This window comes from Protopterus annectens, chromosome 5.part0 (genome assembly GCF_019279795.1).
Source record: "Protopterus annectens isolate FY-2018-M chromosome 5.part0, PAN1.0, whole genome shotgun sequence".
Taxonomy (NCBI): Eukaryota; Metazoa; Chordata; order Ceratodontiformes; family Protopteridae; genus Protopterus; species Protopterus annectens.
The window spans coordinates 1,434,496,256-1,434,510,123 of record NC_056735.1 but is presented as its reverse complement, the minus strand read 5'-3'; the positions used below and the strand labels follow the sequence as shown (position 1 = coordinate 1,434,510,123).

Sequence of the window (13,868 nt, the reverse complement as noted above, 5' to 3'; positions counted from 1 at the left end):
CTTTGGTCAGGTGCATGCACATCCGCTATATGCTACTGATGAAGACTATTTAAACAGATATTGATGTTGGCAATGAAGGACCTTAATTAGGGAAGTAATACAAGCAGTAATGCATTTCTTGTGATCTTGATCTGTATGCTGTATTGGCTAACTTTGAACCGTACAAAGATTTGCTCATGCATTGCTAACTTTGAACCGTACAAAGATTTGCTCATGCATTGCTAATTTTGAACCGTACAAAGATTTGCTCATGCATTGCTAATTTTGAACCGTACAAAGATTTGCTCATGCATTGCTAACTTTGAACCGTACAAAGATTTGCTCATGCATTGCTAATTTTGAACCGTACAAAGATTTGCTCATGCATTGCTAACTTTGAACCGTACAAAGATTTGCTCACGCATTGCTAACTTTGAACCGTCCAAAGATTTGCTCACGCATTGCTAACTTTGAACCGTACAAAGATTTGCTCACGCATTGCTAACTTTGAACCGTACAAAGATTTGCTCACGCATTGCTAACTTTGAACCGTACAAAGATTTGCGCATACACTCATTATTGATGTCTTTCTTTCTTCAAGGTGAGCTTGATTTTTCTCTGCTGGATGCCTCATAATGTTCCTGCAAAATCAGGAGCTCAGCTGCTAATGGTTCTGCGCTGTTTAAGACCACTACGTATTTTCAAGCTTGTCCCCCAGATGAGGAAAGTTGTACGAGAGCTTTTCAGTGGCTTCAAGGAGATATTTTTGGTATGTACTTTTAGATATAATGTCTGTATTTCTAGAATGTAATATATTTGTGAAACAGAATCACTGACTACTAGTGTAATCTTGTAAATGGAAACTGTCAGAGCAAATAAATGTAGAATCAGTCTGGTTCACTCAAAATGTACACTGCACATCTGATTTGCCAATGACTGCAAAGAGTGTGTGTGTGTGTGTGTGTGTGTGTGTGTGTGTGTGTGTGTGTGTGTGTGTGTGTGTGTGTCGCTTTTGCTAAAAGGGTCTGTTAATGTTCCGAGTGTTATACACTCTTCTATGAAATAAGACAGCTCTTTCTCCAGAGGTTCCTTTTATGCCTAAAGAAGTTACAAACATTATGCTGGACCAGATACTTTAACTTCTGACTTCCCATCTACATGCTAAGAATCTATAGGTGAGTGTGTTGTATCTCGTGGATCCCAGAAACAAGTGCTTTGCTTATATCTTCAAAACTACAGTTTAGAAAGTCTGACTCTTCTTCATTTCTTTTGCTCCCAAAAAGTTGAGATTTCTGATGAGCAAACAAATGAGTGAGCAAACAGTTTCTGACTGCACGTCTAGTTTAGGTTTCTGTTCTGAATAAGTAGACAAACCATTTCAGAGACTTACCAAGACTTATATTACAATAGGAACTGCTACATCTCCTTCTTTATTAGTGGGGTCTTATTTATGCATACCCTTATTTATGAAGCAGCTACCTGGTTGACAAGCATTACATGTTGGGCATGGTTTCCAAGACAACATTGTTTTTCCTCAGCACTTTTCCAGGTCGTGTATGCTGGGACCCCACCCAGCCTTTGCATTCATGCCTTGATCATCTGAAACTTATCTGATTAAAGAATGAAAACCAAATGATAACCTGTGATAATTTGGTTGTATGAAGTATTATCTGCTGCAGCAGTTGAATGAATCATTATTGTCTTAACGAGTTCACTCTGTCTTCCTTTTTAGCTCCCCAAGTGTCTTATGTGGTATGCTTAGATAATGAATCCTCAGGTCTGTAGATTTGTTCGGGTTTGGGGGTTGGCATAATGGATCATAGCTTGGTAGATATTGGCATCCTGAGACAATGCAACCAAAGTCTCATGTTCACAAACAATGATTTAATCCTCAAAAAACAAACACAGTATGTAAGAGATGCACATACACAATTTTACTGAAAGTAAAAATCTCACATACAAACAATCTTCTCAAGAACACACACACTACATCCACCACACACATAGACCAACCTATGCTGAGGTACTAAAAAGCAATCTTCCCAAGCCTCAATGACCTTCTAAGCCTATAAACAGTAACACCTATCCTTAGCAATCTCTAAAGCACTCACCAAAAGCAACACCAAACAAGCCATATACTCCTGCACCCAGTGAAGTCCCAAGAGCAAAGTCAATAAGGTGAGCCAACACATTACCCAGGGCTCTTGTCATAGCGGACTCCATTGTATGACACACAGGAGCCCCTCTCACCGGACTGAACAAGGAGAAGATAACGGTTAGTTACTTATCTGGAGCCAAGATCCACCAAGTTACGCATACACTCAGGTCACTACACTACAGGTACCAGTATGATTCTATCATAGTCCATGTGAACGTTAATGACCTCAGATATACTTCCCTGGACTATATGAAGAGAGACATTGTTGATCTCTCTCTAAAGATGTGTCTTAGGTAGGTATGTGCCTCACATTGAGCAGCATTGTACCTTCACTAACTATGATGCTACAGTATGAACAAAAGATGACTGAGTTCAATAATTGGCTTAGTTTCTGGTGTCTTTCCAGGGAGATTCAGTATTTTTCAGCATGGCAGGACATGGTTAACAGACTCCATTGCTTTGCAAATGATGGGCTGCACCTGTCTGCCCTTGAATATTGGCTAAAACCTTATCCACCCCCTTGGGGCCTTTTTTACGTGATGCCAAATGGAAAAACCTCCCAACGTGTGAAACAAAACCCAAAGAAACGTAAAGGTGTTACTTCTCAATTCTAGGAGCCTAAACAACAACTCCATAGACTACAAGCTCTCCTCACTCTGGTGAATATAGACATTTGTACCAGTACAGAGACATGGGTTTATCCACAGAAAACAATCCAGCAGTGCAAGCCTTCAGTGTCTTCCATACATTTAGACCATCAACTGCACAGACAGGGCCAAAAGGTGGAGGAGTCTCAATTTATATTAGCAACAAGCAGAATTCTCCTTTGGTTAAACAGGACAATGCCCTGGAATCCACATGAAAATCACCATAGACAGAGTCCCATACCATATCCTAGCAAGCTATAGTTCACCCTCTATGTCCATAGAATCCCATAGCTTGTACCTAGACCTACTGGAGACATTCACTATTAAAGCAAATACACTATTCATGGGAAATGTATGCTCCCTCACTCTCACAGGCACAATTATTCCTGGACTTTAATAACACAAATATCCTTGACCAATAGTGTGGTCACCCATGACAGGTTCAAACATACTGGACCTGGTATTCACAAAAGTGAGAGAACACTGCCCCACCCAACCCCCATACACTGGTAAGGTCAGACCACAATGCTGTCTCCTTCAAAATAAAAATCACCTTGGTTGGTAACCCCCAGCAAACCCTGTAGGAACTATTCCAAAGCAAATTACACCCAATTAAGATATTGTTTAATAAAATGCAAAGCCCCTCCCAACCCTGAATTCACAACAGCCTGTGCAGAGTTGTTCATAGAGAACCTATACAACCATGTAATCAGCTGTATAAAGGTTGCTGTACCTACTGGACGAAAGCCCAAAACAAACTCTAAAAACAAACCACACTGGTGGAATCCTAACCTTAATATAGTATATAAGAAAAGGAAAAAAGTCATGGTTAAATCAGGAAGAGCAACACATATAATGATAGGAGCTCTCTAATTAAACTAAACAGAAAACTAAGAGGACTAAGGCCAACAAAACCAATTATGGGGTCAAGATAGCCTCACAGTAGCCTCACAAGCTAAAAAGAACCCCAAAGCCTTCTACAGCTGTATCTGAAACCTCAAAGAAAGCACACATTAGTGTGCCGAACTGCTGGTCAGTGGTACCACCTTCACTGAGCAGAGCAACATAGCGAATTTGCTGGTTGACAAATTCAGCTCAAACTTCACCATCCTCCACTCGGGTCTATATTAAATCAGCAAACGCTGACTTATCAACCCCATGTAAGCAAAAGCTTACAATCCTGAACACTTAGAACAGTGATTTTTTTCCCAGGGAAAAAAAATCACTGTTTCACAAAAATAAATAAATAAATAAATAAAAACTTTAAAACATTACATAAAGTGGGGGGCTGTGCCCCTGACTTAAATATAGCAACTCCGAGATCGCACTACAGTGAGGAAAATGGCAAAGTAACAGAGGCGGCCAAGCGATTTCTTTCCCAGGGAAAGAAATTGTTTATATGCCATTTCTCTATTTTGCTGTTTTGTGCTTTCAAGTTCGATCAAGATGCATTCAAAGGAATGCATCTTTGATTATATAATAGGAACCCCCTCCACTCCCTCCCACCTTCATTCATGAAATGCCTACTAGCATACCCCTCCAACTATTAACAGGGAGCACATCCTGCTGATGCTCACTAAGGCCAAAAACTCAGCCTCAGTGGGCCATGACAGTATCTCAGGATGCCTCTTAAATAGCTGGAAATATGACCTATACTATAACCTCAAAACAGGCCTTGTACCTTGAGAATGGAGTACTGGAATGGTCAATCCCATTTCACAAGGGTGGATCATCAACCGACCCCAGAAACTAAAGACCTGTTAGTCTGACTAGTTTAATATGCAAAGCCATGGAATTAATTATTATGGAAATGATCAAAAAAGACATAAGGAACCTTCAGACACCAGACCCATCTCAGCCTGGTTTTGTCAAGGGAAGATCATGCCTACTAAATTTGGTGGACTTCTTTGGGAAGGTCACCAACACAGTGGATAATAAGGGGAAAATGGTGCATACCGCCTACCTGGAACTGGCTAAGGCATTTGATACAATACTTAGCTCGGGTATAATTGACAAACTCACAGAACTGGGCATAAGCCCCTGCATAACTCCCTAGAGTGCCAACTGGCTCTCAGACAGGACCGAGAATGTCAGGATTGGTGTTACCATCTCCACTAAGAGACCAGTCACCAGTGGGGTACCTCAGAGCTCTGTGATGAGACCACTTCTATTTTGCATCTACTTCTGTGAAGTGAAAGCTACTGTCAAGGGCCTTTGGCTGAGCAGATTCTCAGATGTCTGCAAATTGGGAGCTTTCACAGATTCCTCCTATGAAACAAACATTTTACAAGAGACTCTAACACAGACAAATGACTGATGCCTGTGTCACAGACTAAAACTCAGTGCCAGGAAATGCATTATAATTCCTTTTGGGAAAATATTCACCCAAGCTAATTACTCCATTGATAAGACACCCCTAGGAATTGATCCAGTAGTCAGGATCTGGGGACATATGCAGACTATAATCTGGCCTTTGACAAACATGTGGCCAAAGTAATAAGAATATCATTCTGTGTCCCCAATTTATAAGTAAGGGCATGGCATCCTTGTCTAAGAAATTTATAGTGCCACTTTGTTCAGCTCTTTTAGACCCATCACTCAGTATAGTGCCCCCTTCAGCATTTACGTGTCCAAATTTATGCAATAATTGGGATGCCACCAAGGTTTCCTTAACAAGAGAATCCAGGGTATAAACACATTGTCCTATATGAATTGCCTTAAAGCTCTCTGTCCATAATCTGTCTCCTACAGGTTAATGAGAGGTGAGGCATCCTCAGATGCAGTTCTAATGAACCTTCTGCACATTCACAAAACAAACAGCATCTGAACCACTAGATCCAAGGGTTTAAATTCTGCTTGTGACATAAATAGGATATGTTGGCAAAAGAAATATGTGTCTCAGAGGATCCCATATCCTGGAACAGGCTCCCCATTGCTGTGAAGTAGAGAACATCCCTAACCCTACTTAAGCTTAACCTTGACCAATGGATGAGAAATCAGAAATTCACCATTGGTCTGGCTCCCATGTTCCTGATACACAAAGGCAGACAGTAATGCCCAAACTAACATATTCCCTCCCCACATAACCACTAGAACTTCCTAGCTAACATATCCTGTCTTAATAAATGTCCATGATGCATTGGGACACAACTGGGTTGGATTGCTAGGCCCTGATGGTAGTTACCCTAATGTATAAATATGAAGCTATGAGCCTACACGTTGTTATTCTTGAGTGTTGTTGGGGCTGAATAATTTATCTCAGGTTAAATTGGTGAGATTAACTTCACAATATAGATTAAGCTGCTGCTTGGATTAGAGGCAAAGCATGTGGCAGTTTCATTAATCTGCCTGTGCTACATGTCATGTATCCTTAGCTGTCTGTGGAGTTCACATGCAGTAAAGCACCTTGGTTATGACTGCTAAAGACACCATGTAGGACTGACATAATAACATGAGAAATGTACTTTTTTCATTTAGTGCTAGTAGCTGGTGTTAGTAGCACAGACTGACATTTGATGTTGTATACTGTTGTACTAGTCCAAAAGTGAGGTTACATAAGTTTTGTTTTATGGATTTTGTTTGGATTTCATATTAACTTCATTCATAAATTACGATCACTCAAAGATGATCAATCTTTGAAAGTCTTTTTTATCTCACTATGAGGTTGTACATACTCCGAATAGGTTATTATAATAGTTAAAGGGGATACAAAGGGTGAACTCAACTCTGCATTGGAGTGTGAAAGACTTACCCCTCATTTCACACTTCTTTCTGTTTCAATCAGTTCTCATGAAGGAGGAGTGATGAATCAGATTTTGCTGAAATCACTGTCAACTTTATACATTTTTCATGTCTGTATATTCTTTCTGACACAAATGAAATTATTTTTTTCTTAAATTGTGGTTCCAAAATTTGGTTATAACCCATCCACTGATGTGAAAGGTTATGTTCTCTTGGTTTTGGAGCATGGATTAGCAACTGAGAGTTTAACTGAAGCAACATAGCTTCATTGCTTCAAAACTCCAAACTAATAATTACTTGTGAAAAAGTACTAAAATCAAGATATATGAATGGCATGTGAATACAAAAACATCTGTTGCTGTTAATGCTTCACATAGTTCTGTTTTATACCTGGACTACTTGAGTTCATGGTGAGAACCGATTGCATATTTTCCTTTCACAACAGAAGATGTTTCTGGAAATGATGCTTGATGAGATCAGATATGTATTTTTTGGCACAGGAAATGACTTAGGGCATGGTACGGTATTCTGTTGTGATGTGCTCAAATTTGGCTATCAGTCAGCTTCCTAATGATTTTAGTCACACTTTGGTTAGTGTTATGATCAAGTAGAATATCAGACTCCACATAAGGATATTTTATTAATCTGGTAATCATTGGATTCAGGCAGAACATATAAAAAGTCAAGTTTTCTAGAGAATGGGGAGACCTTCTATGATCTTATAAAGTAAAAAAAAAATGATCCAGGAGCCAAAATTATTTAAATATCTTTTAGATTCCTAAAAAAAAAAGACTACCACTGACATTCAGAAAGAACTCCAGTGCTCATGGGAAGAGCTGCAGTAAAAAGTCTCTGTCTCTGCAATGTGTACATTTGCAATTCAGGGGTGCATTTGCTGCAATGAGGAAAGACCTCATTATCGGCTAATCTGCATATGTCTGAATTGCCATTAGCTACCACTAGTTCAGACCAGCACCTTGCACTGTTAGTTAACACTGGCAGTCCATGAATCATGTTAGCACAGGCATTCCTCCTCATTCATTTTCCCACACACACACACACACACACACACACACACACACACACACACACACACACACACACACACACACATATCACAAACACCTTAATAATCCCCAAGTTGGCAAACTCCCTGATGGCTCAGTTTATGTTTTCAGTGCCATTGTAAATCACGGATGATTACAATCAGTCATTAATGCTAGACGTTAGAGTTTCAGACTTCATATCCTTCAGTAAATGCATGCTTCAACAAAAGCTGTTATTCTTTCTGAGCTTATAAGAGGAATAAGTAAATTCCATCCTTGAAAGTGTGTCTTTGTCTCACCATTAGTTTTGAATTTTTCTAGATTTATAATGAAACGTGATTGACAGGTATGCTTATATGTCCTCTGTGATGATAGAAAGTACTCTGTCATCACACATAGAGACTGTTCTTTGTGGCTAACTTATGTAACTCACAAACTCTTGCTGGCTTTGAATAATGTCCATGATCCTCATTATATTATAAAAACACCTTGCTATACTAAATTATCAGTTAGTGTGGCTGATTAATGCTGCTCTTTCCTGTGTTAAGGGTGCAGAGTTCAAAGCCTCTTGTCCCTTTGTAATTTAATTGTTTTTTTCAGGTTTCAGAAATTATTTCCAAGTTATCCCTGGTGTCTAGTGATGGCTCAGAGCACTGATATCCTATTTGGGATGTGTGAGGTTGCAGAATTTCAATCCCTTTTAGTGCCTTTAAAGAACACTATTTAGAGTATCTCCAGTGTCTAGTGCTCCCCCCAGCCCACATCATTTGTGTGGTTTTTTTTAAGTGCAATTAAGGCTCATTGTTAAAGAATTATCCCTGGTGGGTAGTGTTCTCCCACAACCCATGTTATATGTAAGTGCCATTAAGGCACAACATGGAAGTGTCATCCTGGTGGCTGGTGTTCCCTCCAGCCCACATTATGTGCAAGTGTTGTTAAGGCATGATGATATAAAGTTATACCTGGGGAGTTGGTGTTCCACCCCCCAACCCAATGCTGCAGATTTTGCTTGTTGGTCAAGGAAAGTGTGGAGGTATAACAGCCCATCCACCCCCCCACCCTTATAAATCCCACCCCACACATGAAAGTACTCACACCTTGACTTACACACCCTCCCCCCTACCAAACCTAGCCCTCACACACACCCACACACATGCATGCACACATATGCAGCCTCTCATGCACACACACCCCAAGACTACCTATACACTACACTCCCTTGCACTTACCTTTCCCTCAACAGTTGAACATCAGCTTTTGGCTGTACTCAATAACATGAGTGGCCTTGAGTTGCTATGTTGAAGTGCGCAGCTGGCAATTCTGTGAATTGCTCGGCTGTATAAATGGATTACCACAGGCAATTCCATGGAAGAACACATGACTAAGTAGCATAAGCCTTTCCCCCAGAACATCTTATTAGTATTTAGCGTGACTGCAGAGAACATCCACTGCATTGCTGCATGTCTTTGTGTTGCAGCACTGTGATATGGCTCTGCCTAAATGCAGAATAATTATGGTACAGTAATCTTTCTGAATTTGGAGCAGCTATGGTGGTGCAGCGGTTAGTGTTGCCACCTCACAGCAAGAGGTTTTCCGGTTTGATCCTCAGCTGGGGTGCCTTCTGGATGGAGTCCGCATGTCCTCCCTGTGGTCATGTGGGTTTCCTCTGGGTATTCTGGTTTCCTCTCACATCCCAAAGACATGCTGTAGGTGGAATGGACACTCTAAGTTAGCCCTAGGTGTGAGTGTGTGCATGTGTGTGCCTTCTGTGGAAGGTTGGGCGCCGGGCTGGCAACTCGATACCGTAAAACTCCACTGCCAATCATGAGCAGACAGGTAATCCGCTATGGCAACCCCTAACCAGGAAAAGCCAAAAGAAGAAGAACCTTTCTGAATTTGGACCTGTGTTCTCACAGAACAAGACCATATTGAGATCTTTCAGGATCTGGCACATGCATACCAGCTAAGGGTCTATGTCTGTTTAGAGCTCACTTTGTCACCTGATGGAATCATCACAGTTTTTCAAGTGAACACAAATTCTGTGTCTGTATCACACAGAATGCTATGTAAAATAATATGATGTTTAACATATAGGTAACAATCCATTTGGGTCTTAGTCTGTAAGTGAAATGTGGTAGGACATTCTTTAGACACATTTCACATTTATAAACCATACCTGCAATTAAAATACTTAAATCTATAATAAACTTTGATAGCAATATGAATAAATAACTTAATCAAAAGGATTGCTTAACCTGTGACTGCTTATCAAACACTATGTACTTGAACAAAAATATATATATAAAAAATAGCATTCAGTTCATAAAATAATTTATGATCTATTTAGTATTAAATATTCCACCACCTCTCACAAAAAATGAGGAATATTTTAAGAATTTTTAAGCTCACTATAAAAGAGATGAAAAAGAATAGTATGTGACCCCTCACAAGAAGTGCTAATACCACTTCCCTCTAGTGTTCTGTTGAGTCTATCCTGGATCACTCAGCTCAGGTACGGGGGTCTTATAGTTCACTCCAACCTAGGCAGAGTCTTCCTGTCTTTTCCACATCTGAGATGAGTACTTTAAGCTCAGAATGGGAATGCTTCTAGAGTCATGGACTGCCAAGGCAATATTTATTTATTTGCTTGCTTATTAATTTAAGTATTTACTATATGGTTATTCTGCAGCCTCACTGAGCCAAAGCCCATTTTAATTAAAACACATTTGTCTGAAAATGTAATTTATTGCTCTAGTTATCAAAACATTCAAAATTATATTTCCCAGTTGCAATCCAAATTATTATAGATGTCATTACAGCCATTTGGCTTAAGTAGGGACTCAGAAGATGTTACCAGCCTTGTAGGATCACGATGCAACTATTGTAGCTGTCTCTGTCTCCAGACCTACACATGATGGCCTTATACTCAAACTCCTCCAGAGAAATACCACTCCACAGTTGACTAGCAGTATAAAATGAATACCACTCACTTGCAAAAACACCAAATAGCTGGAATAAAGGCTCAACCCACCAATAAAACAATTTATTAATTACAGTTTCTTAGTGCTTTCACTGTTTGCATTTTCAACTATTTTCAGCAACCACTATGAGAAAATGCACAGCTCCCAAGACTGAGCAATAGAATGCCCTCTAAAAGTACTGGGTGACAAACAATTTGTATGTATTTCTTCTATTTTATCTGTCTCAAGTAGCTCATTTGAAAGCAAGAAAAGGAAATATATATGCAATCCTGATTGTCCCCTTTCGTCAAGGCAGCCATGGGTCTCCCAGTGGTAGGTAAGAAGGTAAGGAGGTAGGTATAAGAGTGTAGATCATCTTCCTCACTTCCCTCTCACAAAGCAGCTTCAGTCACAGTAGAAATGGAGGGTACTCACCCAGCTATGTAGTTTCATCAGCTCACAGTATGGAGGCTGAGATGATACTCATTTCAAAAAGATATATATTTTTCTGCATTTAGGTTGTTGAAAACCTAAAAGAAAGTAGGAAGCCTAGTACTAGAAAATCATGTTTGTCAAACTGGATGAGATGTTCATGTTACTGTAAAGGTTAAAAGTCTTTTTCCTCTTTTAGTAGAGATTTCTAATACAATAGACTGCTTGTCTCATTTTCCTAACTGTCTTTCTCTGTCAGCCTTATTTATTCACTTATTTATTGTTTGTTCACTGGTAAGTGTGCTGGTCTATTGACCCTTTTCAGCCATGACCCATGCGTAGAGAGCAGAAAATACATCATGGTTTTTCTAATCAAAAATATTGCATACAGAATGAATACACTGATACCAAATTCAGTACATGACAGTAAGATTAAACACAGATAGGGTAAGATTAAAAACAGTAAGATTAAACGCAGATAGGGTAAGATTAAAAACAGTAAGATTAAATGCAGATAGGGTAAGATTAAAAACAGTAAGATTAAACGCAGATTGGGTAAGATTAAAAACAGTAAGATTAAACACAGATAGGGTACGATTAAAAACAGTAAGATTAAACACAGATAGGGTACGATTAAAAACAATAAGATTAAACGCAGATAGGGTAAGATTAAAAACAGTAAGATTAAACACAGATAGGGTACGATTAAAAACGGTAAGATTAAACGCAGATAGGGTAAGATTAAAAACAGTAAGATTAAACACAGATAGGGTAAGATTAAAAGCAGTAAAATTAAACACAGATGGGGTAAGATTAAAAGATCCAGCAAGAGAGCATTGAGAAAAGAATGGATAGATAGGTAAGCTAAGAAATGCATAAAATATGTATATGTGAAATATATGTCTATAAGATGCCACACTAAGAGTGTGAGAAGTTTCTTAAATGTATTTTATTATTCATGATAGGGTAAGTTAACTAACCCTTGTCATGACAGGAATCTCGGGTAGATTAATTAAAGAGATGGTCTTTAAGTGCATCTTTGATGCTTTCAGTGTTTTCTAGATTTTTGATGTCAGTAGGCAGGTAATTCCAGGTAGCAGGTCCCAGTCTATAAAAGGTTCTCTCAGCTACAGCAGTTTTAAACAAAGGACACAATAGAGAGAAATAATTTTCCTTCTGAGTGCACAAGGGTTGTCTTGTAAATGTACCAAAGGTAACAAACTACCACTGATAGGGTCTTTTTTTTTCATTTTTGTCATGTGTAAAGTATTTACAAATCATTTACAAATCATTTTATAGGCTCTTCCTCAAAGAACCCTTCAGAATCTTATCTAACAGTTGGTTCTGACTCTCATGGTACTGAATGATAGCTCAGCCATTCAAGCAGGAAAGGCAGACATATTACTATTAAGACATGGGTTGAAATAATACCTCCGATAAAGGGAGTACTGCCAACACGTTAAAAAAGAATTGTGAATATATAAATGTATTCACTGATTATTTGTTAAGATGAATCCCTCACTCTGCTGCACTTTAGTATTATGCAGGAGACAATACAACTTTAGGGAAATGATTGCAGTAGCTTATTAAGCAATAACCCATTACTGGGTGTGGATGAATCCTGATATACCCACACCCAGGAGTGAACTATTGCTATTATACAATGACAGAATTTAATAAAGAAATTGCTTACCTTTCTTAAATAATGTCTTTGTATAGCAGATCTGTTGTCCTCCTCTGCTGATGTACTGGGCATTTATTGCTTTTTTTTTTTTTGGCTGACATTTTACAAGGGACAGCATCTGAATACATGGAAAATCAGGTACCTTTCTGATTATTTACTTTTGCAGAAAGCACCTGATTTTTTTTTAATTTTGCCATCCTGTAATCATATGGCAATAGAATAGTATAGCCACTCAATGCCACTTCAGTGGCCGGACTTTTTTCTTTTGGTATATGCTTGATTTACAATGGGCACACTGGTTGGGATGTCCAATCAGTGTGCTCATTTTTGAATAATAATGACCCATAATTGTACAATTATGCTTTTGGCGCAGTGCTGTTGAGGAAAAGTTTCACAACTGAACAAAAATGCCACTGATTTGTAAAGAAAGCATGATTTAGTAAATTTTAATATATGCCTAATACAGAATGCTATTAAAAACATTTGCACGACTGGATCCCATCCATGATTTATAATATGGTTCCTATGATTGTTGTCCTGGATGTATTCCTGCAGCAGTTGCTCAGGTAACTGTTAAAATGTACTGTCAACTAAATCTAAAAATAATACACAGCAGTGGCATTATATTTATTTATTCAGTTTATTATATGTAAATCAGAAAATATATTAGCATATTTCAAAAATATTCTGTGTAAACTGAAGATCAATTTTATTTTGCTATATGATCAGCATGGCAGCTAATTTAGTAGCCTAATAGTAGTTGAAGGAATTTAGGTGTTTATAAGACTCACCCCTGTCTTTTAGTCTGTCTATCTATCCTACGTAGACATAAGTCTGGATTAACATGTGCAGGGAATTTTTATAGTTAATTAAATATCTTGAAAATGTCCATCGTCTGAATTGTTGCTGAAATATTAATAATCTGTATAAAGGAAGAGTTGTGTATGTTTTTTTGTTTTCTTAGACTGGAAGGATGACAAGTATTGATCAGTATTTTTTGTAATTCTTATATTTTATTTTTTCCATAGGTCTCAATCCTTCTTCTTACATTGATGCTTGTCTTTGCAAGTTTTGGAGTACAACTTTTTGCAGGAAAACTTGCAAAATGCAATGATCCACATATTATAACAAGGGTAATAATCATTTAATGATTACATTTGCTTAAAAATGTTTATTTCCTCCGAGGTGTCTGCCTTAAATGCAGAAGGACCAAGCCTAATG

The 13,868-nt window shown here is 38.5% G+C and overlaps 1 protein-coding gene across 5 annotated transcripts in view; it reads left to right on the top strand.

The window, feature by feature from the left end:
* Positions 1-13,868, top strand: part of NALCN (sodium leak channel, non-selective) — a 3,563,801-nt gene that overhangs the window by 2,976,046 nt on the left and 573,887 nt on the right. For all 5 annotated transcript variants that reach the window (XM_044071239.1, XM_044071242.1, XM_044071240.1 and 2 more), the window contains exons 26-27: positions 581-748; positions 13,676-13,780. In XM_044071239.1, the coding sequence (XP_043927174.1) occupies positions 581-748; positions 13,676-13,780 (273 nt within the window). The remainder of the gene's footprint in view (positions 1-580; positions 749-13,675; positions 13,781-13,868) is intronic.